The 20826-nt window shown below is 37.4% G+C and overlaps 1 protein-coding gene across 1 annotated transcript in view; it reads right to left on the minus strand.

Annotated features, from left to right (window-relative positions):
* plxna3 (plexin A3) overlaps window positions 1–20826 on the minus strand; it is a 196917-nt gene that overhangs the window by 167464 nt on the left and 8627 nt on the right. Inside the window, exons 2-3 of the mRNA XM_067394453.1 lie at window positions 16330–17614; window positions 10439–10621 (exon numbers count right to left, since the gene is read on the minus strand). Coding sequence (XP_067250554.1) covers window positions 10439–10621; window positions 16330–17514 — 1368 coding nt within the window. The 5' untranslated portion in view covers window positions 17515–17614. The remainder of the gene's footprint in view (window positions 1–10438; window positions 10622–16329; window positions 17615–20826) is intronic.

The raw sequence follows: 20826 nt of genomic DNA on the forward strand, positions 1-20826 counted from the left end.
TATAACTTGGCTTCTCTTGAGACTCCCCTGCTTCAGAGCGGCCATAGTTAATGACATGCTAAAGCCCGCCGGCACGTTGACACGATTGTAGTTTGTGACATCCGAAACAAAAGCAAATTCATACCAGGTTTTTGAGACTGTCTTTAGATCACTGCTGTTTTAAAGAGAAAATACTCAGCAATGGTGGTGACTTATGAATTTGCACATGGTTTGTCTTAAAGTATATTAAAAACACCATGTAGACATATAAACAACATTAAAAAAGTAACTTTGTTACTATGGTGAATAATTAGCCACACTTAAATGTTACCTTAACTATAGTAAAATCACAGCACATTTTCAATCGGTGTTATTGCAAGCTAAAACTATATCTAATAAAAATAAGTTTTGGTCCTTGAAATAAATAAATTAATTAATTAATACATTTATTTATTTATTTATTTATTTATTTATTTATTTATTTCAAGAACCAAAACTTATTTTTATTAACTTATTTTTTATTATTTTAACTTGTTTTTATTTTCAAAACTTATTTATAATAAAAATAAAAAAATATTTATTTATTTATTTTTTATTTTTATTTTTATTTTTTTATTTTATTTTATATTTTTTCAAGAACCAAAGCTTATTTTTATTAGATTTTATTTCTTTATTTTTTATTTTAGATGGGAAATTTACACAAACTTAAAATATGGCAAAAATAAATAAATAAAATAAAATAAATAAGTATTAAAATTAATAAAATGAATACAAAGGAATAAATCTAAATAGAATTATTTAATAAAAATATCAAAAGCTCATAAGAACAATAAAACAAATTAAAATGAAAACTTAAAAAATATAAAAATAAAAGTTAATTCAAAATAAAATACTACAATAGTATATGAATTATACTGAATAATTACATGTTCTATTACTAATAAATCACAAGCTATTGTTCTACAAAACAGGCTTTAAAACAGTTACAAAAACAATGGCAAGTGTGTGTAGCCAAAATATCAGTTTTATAGTAGACCCTTCAGAACTTCCTACTTCCGCTTTTTAGTAATTGATGATCTGCTAAATGCTAGTGAACACAATTAAGGTGGCCTAAAAAGCTGCATCAAAAATTTAAATGCAGTAAATTTAGCAAGTGCTCAGATGGTCCAAACACGTCAACATGAGCACTGGAGAAATCATCTAGCAGCCGCTGTCTGTCGCCGCTCCACCGAGGAGAGCAACACATCTGTTACCCAGGTAGAAATCAGTCGTCTAATTAAAGAAGCTGAGCAAGACTCCAACTCCAACACTCTCCTGGCCTCGCTCTTAATGATACGGACGAGTGCTGATCAAGGGGCTTCGTTATCAAGCGGTTGTAATGCGTTGCAGGTCGACGCTCCCGCGGCGAAGCCCGGCCAGAGATACGACGCATCCCTCCCTTCCTCGCTCCGTGACAGCGGATTTACGGCAAACAGATTTAGCCATGATCAAACGTGGCTGAGGGCCGAACCTGCTCGTAAATCAGCCTCCCGGCCATTTCCCCGCCCGCACCGCGCTCTTTTGCTCGCCGTGAGCTGATTTACACCGCTAAATTAGCTCCAATTTCCAGCCCAATCGCACTTGGATTTGAATACAGCAAAAATGAGGCACAAAATGGCTGATGGAGTGGACCGTTTTGACCTTTAATATGCGTTTGGGTCGGGCTGCATTCTGGGGTCGGGCTGTTTCCATCCTCTGAAGACAAAGATGCTAACATGGCGAAATATAAAAGCTGAGGGAAAAAAGGGCAGGTGATGATGAAGAAGAAATTAAAATACTTGCAGCTCATGCATGATTATGAGGATTAGAGTGACTCAGATGATGGTGCTCATAAGAAAACCTCCGTTATACTGTGTGAGCCGCGGCACACGGTTGCGGTGAAACACGGGGATTTGACGCTTTTTAAAAGGCATTAATCAATTTGAACACTGAGACAGGGACACTAATCTGCCGGATTCAATCATGCATCGTACGTCTACGATTGGGTGCAGAATGAGAATTTTCACCATTGCGTATTTATCTTTATAAAACAAAAACGTGATCACACCGGATCACAGGTGGCATGTGTAATAGGATACATTTCTTCATATAAAAACTGCTCAATTGCATTTGCAATAGTGTACTAGCATACTACTCTTACTATATGTATATATATATATATGTGATCTAAAACGGATAGTTCAGGTCCTTGATTGGGATTGGTTGAGCAGCGTTCCCAGTCCTTGTAAATTACTCTACAAACACACACCTGTGACCTCATTACATCAGTATTACTGTGCCACTGCATCTAAATATTAAAATAGTTTATGGACAACTCTTTTCTAAAATGAATAAACCCCAAGAAGCCGTGGTTTACAGTGAATTTAGAACAGCTAAGGGGGTAAACAGCACCCCTTAACTGTTATAAATTCACTGTAAACCACGGCTTCTTGGGGCTTATTGCTTTATTCGGCATGCATGGCAAACCAGGATGACTACAACTGCCAAAATATGCAACATACAAAAGCACACTGCAGAAAATACTGTATCCTACAATGCAATGTGCTTGGCCTGACCTTCCATTTAATTTTAACAAAAATATAATATGTTATGTCTTTTAAATTACATATAACATTAGTATGGAAGCTTGTTTCTGCCAAGAAAAATAAATAAATAAATAAAAGTTAATTGTGACTTTATATCTCACAATTCTGACTTTTTCTCAGAATTATGAGATATAAACTCACAATTGCGAGTTATAAAGTCAGAATTGTGAGAAATAAACTCGCAATTCTGAGAAAAAGTCAGAATTGCAAGTTTATATGACGCGATGACTTTATAACTCGCAAATGCATTTATCTCACAATTCGGAGAAAAAAAAAGTCAGAATTGCGAGAAAATAAGCTTCGGAAAAGCTTCACATCACGGATAAAAGCTTCCATATTAGTGCAATATGTAATTAAAAAGAAATGGAAGGTCAGGTCAAGCACATTGCATTGTGGGATGCAGTATTTTCTGCAGTGTTCTCTTGTATGTTGCATATTTTGGCATAAAGTCAGGATGACCACTAACACGCAATTCTGGCTTTATAACTCGCAATTGCATGTTTAAATGTCAATTTTGAGGAAAAAAAAGTCAGAATTGTGAGGTAAGTTGCAATTACCTTTTTATTTTTTTTATTTAGTGGCAAAAATAAGCTGCCATACATTAGTGATGCAAAATATGGTAAGTTAATAATTTCCCTTTGTGCTTTCAGTTAGCAAGATGACATTAAAATAGTGCCAACTGATTGAGGATTTTTGTTTAACAAGAAAAAGATTCAGTTAAGATCACTGAATCAGGACAGGATTTTGCACAACACTAGAAGTATTAGCTGCAATCTTCTTTTTGATTTAGACTGCCAAAAGACATCTGTACACAAAATTATTAAAAATGCTAAATAAATACTTCCATTTCCATGTTAATAACCCGCTACAAGCAACAATAGGTAACATGACAACACTAGTAGTTCTCATAAATTTTTCCAAACGTAATTTATGCAAGAAATCCACAATATCCCATAAACTATTATGATTAAAGCATATAAATATAAAACATTTAAATTCCCACCCCACATGTTCAAGAGAACTGTAAATAAATTAAATTATTTAAAAGCAAAATCAAACTGAAATAAATTACTTGTGATTTATAGACTAAACTTTATAGTTAACAGCAGCCAATCATCTGAATGAATTATTCAGTCACATGACTTTTTTTTAAAACTTGCATTATCTAGGAATAAATGTTTTTCATCAGTTTATGCATATGACTTCTTACCAAATGAATAAAAAAAATATGCAATTTGCTTAATTTGTGCAAAATTGTGCTTTTTTAAGTCATAATTTTCTGACAAATATATAGATCTAAACCTAGCTCATTTGGCATACAATGACTTGAAATGTTTACAGTTGAATTAATGCCTTTTGCTTCACTATTTTTATCAAACAGCAGGCAGCACACAGTGCAGCATTCAGTATATATTGAGCTAGTATTCCATTCCTAACACAGCCAATAACTTCCTCCTCTTGTGAGTACAGGAAACCCAAGGTCGAGTGGACGAAAGGTCAGCGCAGGATGGGCCATTTTGGTGATATACTACAGCTGCCTTGAGATCCTTTTAGCTGCTAAATAGACTGTACAATAAACCAGCATAAAAGAGCCTGATTAAGGATTCAATGGCAGACTCATACATCCATTTGTGCACGTAACACACTGATATACAGACACACACACACACACACGTTCATCCACACTGCCGGATTGGTAAAGGTGTTCCATAAAAAAAAAATACCCTGACAACCTTGGGTTTATTTCCCAGTGGTCAGATTATCTCCTGGCTGTTTCTGCTAAGGTTGAGACTGCAGAATCCTCCGGCAGCCCCGCGGCTCTGTGACCGGCATGTGAACAGCACAGGTGCAGGGGAAAATAGCTGGCTGTATTTATTTTCATTTGCCTTTGCACTTGCCGCTAAATATCTCGGTCGGCCGGAAATGGTGCCAGGATACCGGTTTAAATGCTTGCTTGTAAAAGTACAACAGGAGGAAGAGAATTCCTGCTAGACCAGACATGGATTACTGAAACTCAAAGCCACAGGCACAAATGCTGTGCAGTGTTTCATACTGATGGGACGTAAAACTAGAACTTTACAATGAGTGAGATTTGCTGTTATGTATAACAAGAGTCAGAAATGGGAAAGGGATAGTTCACCCAAAAATGAAAATTCTGTTGTTCCAAACCTGTATGAATTTCTTTCTTCTTCTGAACACAAAAGATGATATTTGGAAGAATATGGGTAACCAAACAGTTGATGTGCCCATTGACTTCCATAGTATGGAAAAGAAAATACTATGGAAGTCAATGGTGCCAATTAATTTTGAACTATCCCTTTAAGGGGGGCTTGAAGAAAAAAAAAAGAAAAAAAAAAAAAACACCTCAGAAAATGACTGTGAAAATGAACAAATGCCCCTGCATGAGTTTCCTTTTTTAATGATTAAATATTAGTAGAAAGAAGTTCAGAATGGAGAGTTTGTGTTAATAAACTGAACATACTGATGAATCTGACATTAAAATGGATGATACAGTATATATTAGATTAGAAATTCTAATTTGTGTATTGTGGTCTGTATGCCTCAGGTCCCTCATTGTAAGATTATAGGATATTTTTACACCTGCTTCAGCTAAAAACTGTACGTTTAAAGTATGACACACAATTTGAAGTATCATTCAGGTCTGGGAACTTTAAAGAGATAAAGTTTAACATTACTAAGTATGCGCAAATACAATAGCCAATTAAAGCTATGCTATGCTTTTTTGTAGGCAGGACGATTCAGAGAAACTCGAATGTAACAAAACTCTCCAGTATTTTGACGACATCCCGACTGACTCAACTAGCAGCCAACTAGAGACAGGAAGCACTAAAGACTCATGGGTGATTTCCGTAGAGCTTGAGAAAAGCGGCTTGCCGTCTCTTTTCTCTTGCCAAAACAAACAAGCCATTGCGAGGGGAGATACAGAGCAATTACCCAGCCTCCTCCTGTATTCTCTACACCACATTATAGCAGGTAGGCCAACACTCTGAAAACCACTGTACACAATCACCACAACAGGCCTTTGGTAGACCGTTTAGAGAGATAAATGACGCTTTTTGCGGCTAAATGAGTTATATGTAATCATCTACTCATATGCCAATGAAAGATTAGAAATGTCAGAAAAACACATTTCTTTCTTGTGCCAAGCCAGAATGTTCAAACACAATGGCGTTTTAGAAACTAGTGCTTACTAGAATTTTGTGATAAGCAAAAATGAACTGTAAATTTTAGGAAAATGTACATTTTAGCTCTATAAACAATATCAAAATATTCACACATCCTGACGAATTTCTTCAATGCTTATTTATTTAGGCTGATTGTTTGATATTGTTTGAAAACATCGTCATTCGGTACAACAAAAAGTGTAATTTGGTAAAACTGAAATTTTGGTTAAACCAAATGACGTTTTTGGTGAAAAACACATAATCTCATTGTTAACACTTAATAAAACTTTAAAATTAATTATATCTCCATTAGGTTTTTTTTTACAGTTTTAAAAACCTTATTCCTCAGTGACCCATTTACAGTTTTTTTGAATAATTCATCAAAAGAACCAGTTCATAAGAGCCATTAGCTCGTGAATCAGACTGAAGTTTGGGTCAGTAAGATTTTATTTATTTTTAAAGAATTGATAAATTGATAAATAAATTGATCAAAAGTAAAAGTAAAAACAATTATAATGTTGCAAAAGTTTTCTATGTCAAGTAAACGCTGTTCTTTTGAACTTTCTATTTATCAAAGAATCCTGGAAAAAAAGTATCAAGTTTCCACAAAAATATTATGCAGCACAACTGTTTTCAACATTGATAAAAATAAGAAGTTTCTCGAACAGCAAATCAGCATATTAGAATGATTTCTGAAGGATCATGTGACCCTGATGCTGAAAATTCAGCTTTGCATCAAAGGAATAAATTACATTTTATAATATATTAAAACAGAAAACAGTTATTTGAAATTTAAATAATATTTCTACAGTACTTTAGATCAAATAAATGCAGACATTTAAATAAACATTTTAGAGATCCCAAACTGTACTAGCTAATAGTTTTCACAAAAATACTGGCGTCACTACTCTAAAATAATTTAGAGAAAAATTATTAAAAAAATGTTAAATATATATTATAATTAACAAAATACATTTTTAATACAAGATCTTGTTTTGGTGACAATTTTGGCTAATATATCAAGTTTTTGCTCTACATTTTTAAGCCTTTTTGCTAATGGTTAAACATTAAACTGGCTGAACATCAAACTGTAAAATGTATACTTTTAGCTCCTGATGTGAATTCTATTCTATTGATTACTTGCAAGCACACAGAAAATGCAATAATAAGCTTCCAGGTGTGTTCAGTTGATTCTGATGAGAAAATTTGAGTTTTCCCTGCAACATGAGCTAAATCCATCCACACTTCCTCTACAGCTACTCCACGGAGGAACAAACAGAACATATATGAAACAACAACAACCAGCCTCTGAGCGAGTCTCGTACACAAACCATTTAGCATTTCATCCTGACAGAATGTTTGCGAGACAACACAAACATTACGATTTCCCCACATCTCTGTTTATTGTGATTTGCGGTCAATATGAAGGCCATATGGATGAGGGAGCATCTCTGCAACATCATATAATCTCCATCAACAAACAGAGCTGCTTATTATCAGCACGACCACAAGCTCCGTTTTCTGTTTATTAACAACGTACGATTGCACAACTACCAGCCAAGAACTCAAACTCAATCTCCGGATGTATTCCTGTTTCCAAACAGTCTGATCTGCAGAGATCGCACCGGGGTTTCGAGAGGTATATCAGAACATGTTTAGACACAAACTCCTGTAAATAATCCGAAACAGGACAGCTCCCACAGGACTGACCCCTGCTCCCTCATTCCGATCGGAGAATGGATGCGATCGCATTTATATTCTCCAGCTGGGCGCAGGAATGGCGAACGCACACAAAACTGTAGCATATTTTCCTCCCCATCTACCTCATTTTAATTATGATGTCTGCTGAGAAAGAGCCAAGTCAGCTTCTCAGAGCGATTTCATCGGCCTCACATCTAATCTAATTCCTTTAATACTCTCAATGAACTGGAACTTAAAGCCGTTGCAAATAAAAGTTCCTCTCGATGACCTAATATAGGGCACGTATCAGGCCGGTTGGCTGCTGAGTAATGTTAAACTTTAATGCCGACCGGTCTCGCTTTCTCTCTCTTTTCATACACAGCTTGAACTATTTACGACCGGCCTAAAAAAACGACTCCACCCTCTCGCTTTGGCTCCCCCGAGGTTCAGTGTGCATATATGGGCTGAAATGCTAGCTATGAACGAGTCAAGCTGTTGTTTGAGGGGGGAAAAAAAAGTTAGTAACTTCTGTGGAGAACCATCATAAACTCACCAGTGGGCATATTATTCTTTAAACATCCCCAGCTGTTGCCTGCTCTGGTCTGGACGAGTGAGTCACAAGGTGGTGCTTTTATTATGGCTTTGTTGGAGGATTGTGTACGTGTTGGAACGAGGAGGAAAGGTCCTTTCTTTAGATTGCAGTAATTAAAGATAATATACAATTAGACTCGTTTGGGGTTCATCTGACCCCGATCTGACATGTTTTCTAGGAGGTGTTTAAGAAAGACATATTCTTGTGTTCAAAAACAACTAGAAGGTGCACTACGCAATGGAACAGAAGGTCTCGAAATACGTGGTAAAAAATGTACTATTTTACCTTAAAGGGATAGTTCACCCAAAAATGAAAATGGTGTCATTATTTATTTACCCTCGAGTTGTTCCAAACCTGTATGAATTTCTTTCTTCTGCTGAACACAAATAAAGATAATTTGAAGAATGTCGGGAAACAAACAGTAATGGGCCCCATTGTATTTCTTTTTTCCATATGGCATTATTTCCATGTTGACATTAACTTTTTTGCTCACCAGCCACTGGGGCTAGAGGGTTTCCAAAGAGACTAGCCACTCAGCATTTTTACTGGCCAAAATTTTGACATTTTCCATGGGGAAAAACTGGCATATAGATATTTTTAATATTATCTCATTATTTGGCAGCAGGTATATTAGGCTGCTGTCACTTTAAGACCTGACGCACGGATCCATTATACTGTGACACATGCATATGCGTTCTCAACTGTTTACGTTCACTTAAAGGGGTGGTTCATTGCGATTTCACTTTTTTAACATTAGTTAATGTTGCTGCTTGAGCATAAACAGCATCTGCAAAGTTACAGTGCTGAACGTTCAATGCAAACGGAAATATTTTCTTTTAAAGAATTCTCTATTTAAGGACTACAACAAACGGCTGGTAGGGACTACAATGAGCTTCTTTACGGGTTGGTGACATGACAAACCCTAGAATTTACATAAACCCCGCCCTCGTGCGCATGCAACAAAGGGGTGAGGCCATGGTACTGCAATACAGTACGTAACACAAATGCAATAGCATGTCATTAAACTAAAGCAAGATGTTATAACCGTAATTAAAGTAAACTATACCTGTTCTATCTTCATGCAGCATGTATTCTCTGGCTCTGTAGCGTATTACAAGTTCCCACATGAGCGATTTATAGATCATCATGACAGAATATGCTAATCAATAACTTTAACTCCACATCAGCTACATAAATTAATCAAATAGCCATTCAGAAACGTCCTGTTGCATTCAAAATGTTGTCACTTCTTGGGTCTTTCCATCATTGTCCGACTCCGTTTTGAACTTAAAAGGCAGAACAGCTTCTGCATGTCTGCGTGAGGTAATGTGAGGCGCTGCTAAGTGCTAACACAAACTCTTGAAACTCCGCCCCCTTTTAAGAGCAGCAGCTCATTTGCATTTAAAGGGACACACAAAAACGGAGCGTTTTTGTTCACCTTCAAAAAGTGAAAATTATCTGTAGGGTGTTTTGAGCAAAAACTTCACATACACACTCTGGGGACATCAGAGACTTATTTTACCCCTTTAAAACATAACTGACTGTGTTTATGTGAATACTCGCCAAGACCGCCATTTTGACATTATTTTGTGTGTATTTGACTGTTTAAATGCTATAAGCAGCGAAAAATAACTCAATTTAGAACTGAGAGGCTGCTTTATGTGTGCGCACTTTGGGTGTGAGCACAAAATCTGCTGAAATTAGTAAAATAAAGAGCAATACGCGCAATTCCATGCCGAAATTCAAGCCCTGTAACACCGACAATATTCATCTGGAGAAATTGAAAAGAGTGAGTGAGGGGAGGTGGGTTTGTGTGTCAACTCGGTGTCAGAGAGATGAGAGAGAGAGAAAGCACAGCTGATATTGTGTATCATGGATGGATGGATGGATGGATGGATGGATGGATGGATGGATGGATGGATGGAAGCCTCTCCAAACTGTGAAAAAGCTAGTCAAAAATTATCTCTAGTATTTAAGTCAACAAATTTTCCTTCTCTGCTGATGTCACCAGTCCATCTTACTAGCTCAAATCCAACAGCATGTCATAGAAATCACAAACCAATCAATTCCCTATGGATAAAAACAAGTCAAGTTCTCGCTGAATATCCAGTTTCACTCTAAGATATGCCACTTTACAGAAGACACATGGGTTGCACACACTGTTGACTTTGAACTTCCAATGTAGCATGTCATCACTAAAAGGCTTGAAGAATTTGTAACTGATTAGTCAGTGCACTTCAAATACATCTTAACCTTATCAACATGACCATCCATCACTGTATTCCCAATCAACCAACACCAAAAAGCCACCAAAAGCCCAGGTGGAGATGATACCTCTGTAAAAGTCAGCGGTGAAATACAGAATGGTTATTTCTTACCTTCTTGAGGTGGCCACTGCGAGTCCCCACGAACACCACCGAATGATCTCCGTACGTGTACGCAGCCACGGACGCCATACCGTCAGTGCGGTCGTCAAACAGAGGAGTGCCTTCAATGACCCTCAGTCCTCCGAGAGGCTGGTTCAGAACCAGGCCGCAGAAATCATCGCCAATCTGCTTGGGCTACGAGATGAAACAAAAAACAACAAAGCATAATAATTAGTTATTATTTAAAAGATTGTTTTCGTGTTCATGTTCTGGCCTGAAATAAGTCATGTGTAAAAAAAAAAAAAAAAAAAAAATAGACACTGTGGTACATTAAAAATGTGATTTAAAAAAAATAAAGTTAATAAAACAATGAATAATTAAACATTTGTATTATAAACAATGAATGTAAAATTCAAATTAAATATTTAAGATTCAGTAAAAATCAACTAGATTATACGGTTAGCAAACATGTTACAGTGATTTAAAACATAAAACAAAAATAACAATTAAATTTTAAAAAATGAATGCCTTAATATGAATACAAAATAATAAAGATTCAATAAAACAACTATATCATGATTGGATTAGCGATTCTGTTACAGTGACTAGACTAAACTAAACTAAACTAAACTAAACTAAACTAAACTAAACTAAACTAAACTAAACTAAAATAAAATAAAATAAAATAAAAATTTTAAATAAAATAAAAAATTATTTTTAAAATAAGATTTAAGGTTAAATACTTAAATGTGTTTAATATATATATATATATAAAATAAAATAAAAAAATCAAATACATCTACACAACCAGACAAATATCCTGAAGGCATAACGAAAGCTTTCTCCAGCTGTCATCAAATCACAGCATCTGAGACAGGAAGTGCCAGCTAACAGATCAGACAGAGAAGAGCCACCCAAACAGAGGCTGCGAAAGTGAGCTCATGGGGTTCAGACCAGGGGCTGACGCGCACAGACCGGTGAGACATGACATCATCCTGCAATCTACCTCACTGTCAGTGCTTTATCACTTTAGATGTGCTCTCTCCCGAAAGAGGCACCATTTACCCTCTGAGCATCTCTGAAAAGCATTATTTCAGCGAAATTTAATGGCTGTCCACTGACACAAAGGGAAAAAAACACAAGAAAATCACTGAATGTCACTTCACCTCAAGGAAATGTCAGAAGAGTTATTCAAAAATCAATTGCGTTAACTAACATCTGCAACATATCAATTGGCTGAACTGATGATGTCACCAAGCACCCAACCTAGTCCCCCGGTTCATCCCGGAGGTGAACTATTGACTCATTACCGGGCTCTCGGAGCTCAGCGGAACACACAAAGCTCTTTAATCTGGCAAACAAAACAAAACAAATAATTAAATATTTAAGATTCAGTAAAAACCACTACATCATGAAGGGTTAGCAATTCTGTTATTGAAAAATCAATTGCGCAAACTAACATCTGCAACATATCAATCGGCCGAACGATGATATCATTGAGTACCCAACCTAGTCTCCCAGTTCATCCTGGAGGTGAAATGTTGACTCATTACCAGGTTCTCAGAGCTTGACGAAGCACACAAAGCTCTTTAATCTCACTTCCTCTGGACCCCCGGCCTCTAACGCACAAAAAAAATCTGTAAAGTGCAGCACGAGGTCAGCCTAGCCTGTGGATGAATGACATCAGCTCGAACAGCAAGACGTTTTGCGGCGGTAATGACAAACTCAAAGGTGCTACAGCAACAGCTGAATTTTTTGGCACCTTGAATTCTTCAAGGCGATGGGCGTCTCGAGAGCGTGCCGTTGAATGATGATTTGGGGAGGGGTTGGCTAGTCGAACGGCTTGTTTTTGTGCATGCATATGAAGGGTAAATGTATTAAACGAAGCATGAGCTTGCGGCAGACACGCACGCTCTCATTATAAGGCGGAGGTCTGTTGCCGTGCATGAGAAAAAGCTAATAATACACTACAGCCGCTGGAATCAGGAGCAGATTTGCATCAGTCATGGGGAACCCTGTTGTTGCACATAAAAACAACCACAGCCACTCCCCCCAAAGGAACGAGGTCATCGGCACTCGCCGTCTTCGCCCCATCTGCTCTGGCTGGGCCGCGAGGTGCTGTGCTATTGTTGCCGGCGCAATTACAGCCGCGGACGCAAATTGTTCTCTCGTCTGGTTGTCCTCCAGGCAAGTAAAAAGAAGAAGAAAAAAAAAAAAAAAAAAAAAAAAAAAATCTCCTAGTTTGCTAATGCTTTTTTTTTTTTAAATGGGGAAAACATTGCTACTGTAGCAAGACGGGATCTTAAGTTTACAAGTTCAGAGTTTGTAAATAACTACCAGACAACTAACATATCCAACGACATGCAGCAAAATGATTCAATATGTACACTAGGGTTGGTTCAAAACCAAAATTTTGGCTTCAGTATCACAATACAAACTGATGGTACAAAGAGTGTTGAATATGCATGATAGATTTGCATATAAAACACAAACATTTGAAATCAAATGTTTTTGCAGATAAAGTATATCTTTAAATTAAAAAAAAAAAAAAGTCACAGAATTAACAACCAACTACAAATTACCATCATATTTTTCAAATGATTCCAAATAATTTCTTTGAATATTCCAGTGCATAAACATTATGGCAAAACTTTACAATAAGGTTTCATTAGTTAACATTAATTAACTACTTTAGTTAAATTGAACTAAGAATGAACAATACTTTTATTGCATTTATTAATTTTAGTTTATATTAATTTCAACATTTACTATTACATTATTAAAATCAAATGTATTTGTTAACATTAGTTAATGCACTGTGAACTAACATGAACAAACAAGGATCCTAATGCTAGGAATGTGTTTATTTTCAACAATGTGAATGTCTCAGTTGAGCTTTATTTATATGTACATTTCACTGTGGATTCTTTGGTAAATCAATCGCATTTCGGCGCAGGCTTTGCAAACACACTTTTTTTTTTTTTAAGATATGGTCTCGACAGTAATGCAACAACATGTAACCGTGTTAATGCTAATGCCTGATCTGATATATAATGATTCATGTACAGTCAGATGTTCTTTGTCTATGTGTCAGTAAATCAAACCAGTGACTGGTTTGTTCTGGACTTGCGACAAAACACCCATTTTATTTGAATCCCTTAGTTACATCGAGTTTGCACTGATAGTTATGATGAAAAAATTCTTTAGTGTGCCGAAATTGAGTTGATCACTGCAATGACGAGATCACTGCTTTCATGTGCTCAACATGTCTGTGATCGTCTACAATGTTCATCACTGCAACCTTTCATGTCACAATCTAAATATAATGCTATAATCAATACTTTTCACAATTAGTTAACCTTGAGAGCTGTAATAGTAAAAATGTGCTAAAAGTTTTTGAGAGTGTAATACTTAGCTATTTCATTGGCAATGATATTAGCCAATCACAGCAGTGGGCGTTTACACTGAAGTCTTAGAGCAGATATGCCCCTTAAAACAGAGCGTTCAAATAAGAGGGCTAAAATCATGGTAGGAAAAAAGCTTTTTATTTCTAAATTTTTTATGTAAAAAGCATACTAACATTATATGTGCACCCCAGGAAACATTATAAAACAATAAAACAACGTAGCTCATGACCACTTTAATTATAAAGATTAATATAATTGCTCATTGTTAGTTCATGTTAAATACATGTAATACATTAACTAATCTTAACAAATGAGACCTTATTGTAAAGTGTTACCAACATTATATTTAATAATTTAGCAATAAAATATCAACTATTAACTTATTACTCAAATTGACACACGCAAACATGAATAATGGCACAAAAAGCTGAATTTGGCAGTATAACCTTTCTTAAATGCACCCTTTATTTCACCCGTCATGCATGCTCAGCATTTTGTTGTAAGAATGTGCATGCAATCAGCGTTAGGCTAGCCTTTGTAACATGCTGGATATTATAGAAATAATAATTGATTATTACATTTCATAATCAATCAAATTTTCATTCTACAATCATCCACAGATGCATCACTAATTGATCATTTCGTTTCAAGTAGCAGCACATTGTCTTAAGGTACTGAAAAGTGCAAAATACTGGTATTATACCATGGACCTTTTGACACCAACCCTAGTGTATGATAATTATCTACAAAAATTATAGAATGCTTAACCCCTAGGTAATGCATAATACCTAAACCTTGAACACAGTTGATGTAAACACTTTTTAATTGCAGAACCTTAAGGCTAGCTTCAAAGCAGATACATAACATAAAAAGTGTGATTTGTCTTTGCACACTTAATTACAGAAGACAAATATTAAAGATTCATAAATAAAGCATCAAGGTTTCCTAGAGACAGACAGTGTGTGGTACACTTGACTGGTTTAAAATGTCAGAGGCGTATTGATTTTGATGTCTAGCCATCACCTTCTTCATCTCTCACATAATAAGCTATTGCTTCCTACCCTGTCTGGTTTGAATAGATTTTTCATCAAAGATACATTACATCAGATTAAGATGTGTAATCATGTTAGACAGTTTCCCCTACACAGGCATTCCTGAAAAGTCTGCAACACATCACAATTAGGTCAATGGGAATCATGTATAGCATCCCCCAAATTAGTTTTTCAGGAGCAACAAAAGAAATAAAATGGAAAACAGACTACAGACTGAATGTCTGCAATTACATGAGCACAAAAAGTCTTTGTTATAGTACAAGCACCTATAATGATACTGATATAAGCTTTAACAACATGATTTAAACAAGAAGTGCATCTTCCTGGGTCAGCATGGAAATAGGATTCAAATTAACCAATCAGATTTTAGGGTATGAGGTTTCAAAACATTATCGACCACTAATTTGTTTTCTCTCTCTCTCTGATTTTAGGGCTTGAATATGGTTAGGCACATGATTAGAGATTAAGGATGCACCAACATGAAAATTCTGACCAATACCAATAACTATTAATTACATTTTCGTTCGTTCATTCAAACAGAGAGACAGACAGACAGACACAGACAGACATACAGACAGAACAACAGACAGAGAGACAGACACACAGACAGACAGAACGACAGACAGAACAACAGACAGAGAGACAGACACACAGACAGACAGAACGACAGACAGAACGACAGACAGATAGAGATAGATCAACAGACAAGAGACAGACAGACAGAACGAACGACAGACAGAACGAACGACAGACAGAACGAACGACAGACAGAACGAACGACAGACAGAACGAACGACAGACAGAACGACAGACAGAACGACAGATAGATAAAACAACAGACAGACAGAAAAAACAACAGAGAAAGAATGACAGACAGACAGATACAGATCAACAGACAGAGACAGACAGACAGACAGACAGACAGAACGACAGAACGACAGACAGAACGACAGAGAGAATGACAGAACGACAGACAGATAGATGGACAGATAAGATAGATAAAACAACAGACAGACAGAAAAAACAACAGACAGAAAGAATGACAGACAGATAGACAGACAGACCAAACGAACGACAGACAGATAGATAGATGATTATCTGATTGATTGATAAAACAATACTGATCCAGGAACACGTCCTTTTCGACAAAGATTTCGCCAAATAGGCCCTATTTCCAGATAATCACTTGCTGGTGCTGAAACAACATTCCTATCAAGCAACATAGTCCTTACCACTTCACTAACCCTAACCTTAACCCCTAACCCCAAAAACCCGCATGAAATAATACAATCAATAAGAATGTTGTTGTTAACCCCAACCCTCAGCGTAACCCTGAACCTACCTCTAAAATCTGATCGGTTAATCAAGGAAGTGTCCTACTAGGCAAAAATCACAAATGTTTGACATAAAACTGATTCAGAGTGAAAATTAATTCAAGACTCACCGTATTAATACAAGGCAGCTCCTTGTTGAGCAACCACGGCAGAGACAGCTTTCCTTCCCCGCGGTAACACGACTTGATCCTCTCTCGCATGGCCAGGTTAATCTGGTGCAGTGTGAAGAGGCACAGGACTGTTTCTCTCGGTGGGTTAGCCCTGTTCTTCTGACCCTGGGAGAAGATCACAAACAGGACATCCTCATCCTCAGACAGGCCAAGAGCCTGAGCCAGAAACTTTCCAGGACGGTGTTTGTAGGCAGCTTGAACAAGTCGATATTCCACACCATCCTTGGTGCACCCAAGCGGGAACTCGACATAGGAGTAGAACTCAGTGTCGTTGGAGCACATGCGGACAATTTTTGAGGTGAAGAACTTCTCACCCGTTGCGTCCACCTGGGTGAGCTGGGTATCCAGTTGCAAAGTGAGGAAATAGATGTACGTACGGCTGGAGAACCCATAAACGTAGTAGATGTCAAATGCTGGATATTGAGATAGAGTGTCTGAAGGTATCTTGATTTGTGAGGACACAAACTCATCTTGGTAGACCAAGCTAAACATGTTCACACTCTCCTCATCGACCACCAGTTTACGGCTGGATAGGGTTGGAAAATACTCAGATTTGCCATCGATGGCTGCACCGATAAATAGGCGACTACCACCTTTCTTTTTCTTCTTAATGTCTCCGTCATCATCGCCCACCACGACTCCAGCCATCCCATCTGGCTCTTTGGCTCCCGAGAGGTAGTGTTCTTTACGGTGATGCGGTTCACCAAGCTTGAAGAGATCTTCCAGCCGCAGGAACTGGCACACGCCCTGCCAGATGCTTCCACAGGCCACCAGACGGTTGCCAGCGTAATCAACCAGCAGCAATTTGTTGACGTTGTCTGTGAATTCCTGTTTCTGTGTGCAGGCTCGTACGCTGGGGGGCGGGTAGCACTTGGCGTTGTCCTCCACGGGACCCGTCTGGTGCGAACGCAGTTCGGTCAGATTGGCGGAGAGCTTGTAGACTCGGTTTATAGCGCCGACAAACACGTCGCCGGTCTTGCGGTGCACCGTGAGGTGCGTGAGGCTCGTGTCTTTAATCACGAAGCTTCCAGTGACTTCAGGGTGTTCCGTAGGAGTCATGGGAAACGCCATGATGGTCCCGGTCAAAACAGAGACGGCAAATACCAGCAGCCACAAGGACCTCATGATTCCAAACCTTCAATCGTGGGAGGGGGGAATGAGACGAAGCTCTTCCCTCAAGCTTATTCCAGGCTTTTTCTTCTTTTGCTGTCTCAGTGGTTCATGTCTAAAATGAAAGAGAGAGAAATGAGGAAAAAAATGAGAAACATTTGAAAACGGATTATGCAGGCAAAGCAATGTCTTATCTTTAAAAGTTTAATTGCATTAAAGAGGTCATCATACATAGCGATTTAAATTTTTTCCCAAAGGCAATGTTTTTGGACCCACTCTCTGACCCTTATAATCAAACAATTCGTTTCTTGTTGGTTTGCAATATAGTACAATATAGTGTGCTCTGCCTCATCCTTCAATAACAACCTCTTTCTAAAGCTGTAACACAACCAACGCTAAAAGAAATCATGCAACTGATCATGCTTCTTTGGAAGGATATGCAAAACTGCTAGTGCATTTTTCCACATTTTACTGAGAATTCATGTAGCTCAAACAACAGAGTAAAGTGCTAGCACTGCCAAGATCATAGGTTCGATTCCTTGGGAATGCATATGTAAACCTTCTTGTCTACCATAAAACATATCCAACTTCCTTTGTATTACCTCACTGTGATTGGACAGGCAAAGTTTCTGAACATCGATAAAGCATTGTTGGTGTGTAAATGTGGATAGTCATGTGTTGCATCTATTCATCTTGTACATATGTACAAGAGGCGTTTCTCACCAGGAATGAAGATATAAGATATAGAGCAATGAACTTTGACAATAGCTGATTTCAAAACCCAACAATCAGAATTTCAGCACTTCTGTCTGAGACTCAATTCATCCCTGCATGATCTCCATTTGGAGGCATTAGTGACTCAGAGTGGACTGTGAGCCAGTGCGTGACAGCTGGGTGAGGGGATTTTGGGGGTATGTATTGATCGAGTGGCTTCTGTTGGTGCCAGGCCTTGTCACTCCCACTCCTTTCACTCAATGGATTGCTAATAAACCTTTATGGTCATTGCAAGCACTAATCCCAAGCGCATTTGTTAATTAGGAAGCAGCCCTTAACTAGACAGCAAGAATAGGGATGGGAATCATAAGGAATTTAATGATTCTGGTTCTGATTCAGATTACACTAAGTGATTCTGGCTCACTGTGATTTGGAGGAGAAACCCTCTTCAAATGCCTGTTGTCAAATGTTGATCATTCACTTCCAGTATTTAAAATAAAAAAAGGAACTAGTTCTGAATAAGAACCTCGCTCGATTTTTAAACTCAATGCCGTAACCATGTCTTGAACATTGGGGGGGGGGCAATTTTTTGTAGAGCATAAATAAACAGAATAGTTAAGGAAATTCTAGGTCTAATTCTAGTTAGGAAATAATCATTTTGAACTATTTGCAATTAACATTTGCATTAAAATATGCACACATGTAGGCTTACATGAATCATACATGAATGTCGAGCATTACTGGATGTAACTCAGTTTTTTAACGTTTCTTTCGCAAAACATGTACCGTATTAAATGTTTAGCTATTTACATCTTTCCTCAATCTCCTTGTTAAATTGATGCTTCGCATAGGAATTAACAGTAAACCCCGCCTAATTTGATTTGATTGGCCATCTCATTCATTTTGACATTGACGAGTGCTCTTAGACCACTGAGGCAGACCAGTTACCAGACTAAAAATTTAACTTTAAACCTTTTTGTCATCCTAATAACATACAGAGCGCTGCGTGATGAAATGCAGCAGAGCAGTGCAAGAATTTCAAATATTGAGGGGACAATTTGGCCATGTCTTATTATTGGGGGGGGGGAGCTTGTCCCCCTCAATGACTATGGTGGTTACAGACCTGTTTACACCTGAGCAAGACTCAAGATGACAGAGAGAAGACAGAAAGAACACAAAAAACACAGCAAGAGATCGTAGCACCATTTCATTCACTCTTGGAAAATTTAACAAGTGGTTTGAAGATCAAACACATCGGCCATTTGTTCAATCACTGCCTCCCCCCACTGGGCAGAACAGCAAGAATGAAAAAGGTCTGCATGGCTTCTGTTGTCTGTCTCCCTTTCTTTCTGTCTTTCTCTCCAAAGAGAAAGGAAGGGAAGGGTCAGGAAGGGCCACATTAAGCACACACAGGCAGAGTAAGGCTTCATTTCAACCACAACCTAAGCACTACAGTTTTTCTGCATCTGGCAGGACTAAGGAGTCTAGCTTAAATTTGTCTCTGGAAAAACATATGCTTAAGCTACTGCCACAATTTTTATTGAAGTTTAAATACTGTAGCAGTGATAGAATAATATATCTCAATATTAATTCTCACTATACAGTATAGCTATAGGTTCAATGAACAAAAAAGGCAGGTCATCAAAAGCGCAAACTATGTAATCTGCTTTTCTCCCATTGGATTAAAGCAAAGAAAACCACATTTTCTCTCATGCATTCATCACTGTTTTAAATCACATTATAACAACTGTAACACCTGAATGATGATTTGCAACATAATAAAATTGTGAAAAAAAAAAAAAAAAGAATTTCAGACCTAAAACCAAATTGAAAAAAATATGTAGAAATCACAACTAGTGGGCATAAAGATGAAGTATTTACAACACAACTATTAAATTCAACTGAGATCTGCATAGTAAAACAAGAATGAATGTTGTCAAAAGTACAAACTCTGTACTAAAATTTTTAAAATTTGATGCTTTGAGCGCTGTTGAGCGGATTCGTAAAAACCTCTGATTGGCCACTATGTTCACGCACTCAACATATACACATGTCTGTGATTGGCTACAATTATCAACGCATTTGAACCATTTTGAAAGCGGGAGATACACACGCGAAGTTTGAAAGCAGGCATCCGTCAGCGGACCTCCGTTAGACGCCTGCTTTCAAACGCTCACATGTGTATCTGTGTAAGAGCGGCATTCATGTCCATTTACAACATGTTTTTTAAGCGTTGATCATTGTAGCCAATCACAGACATATCTGATGAGCACCTGAACACAATGACCAATCAGTGGTGTTTACAAATCCACTCAACAGCGCTCAAAGCGTCACATTTTTAAAATTTCAGTACCGACTTAGTACCAAAGTCAATACTTTTGACAACATTTACAGGAATGATGTCAAGAATTACCCTGATGCCTTGTAATAAAGCACACCTCTGAAAGATTCCTGTAATTTAACATTGCAAACAATGCTGGAAAATAAATAAATAAAATCACTGCAGCCTTCGGGTTCCTAAAATCTGAAATCCTTGCTCATTGTATTATAATGATGTATTGTAATACATTCCCTGATTTGCAGGAGAAGCTATTGAACAGCAATCACAGTAAT

The sequence above is a fragment of the Chanodichthys erythropterus genome, chromosome 9 (genome assembly GCF_024489055.1).
Source record: "Chanodichthys erythropterus isolate Z2021 chromosome 9, ASM2448905v1, whole genome shotgun sequence".
Taxonomy (NCBI): domain Eukaryota; kingdom Metazoa; phylum Chordata; class Actinopteri; order Cypriniformes; family Xenocyprididae; genus Chanodichthys; species Chanodichthys erythropterus.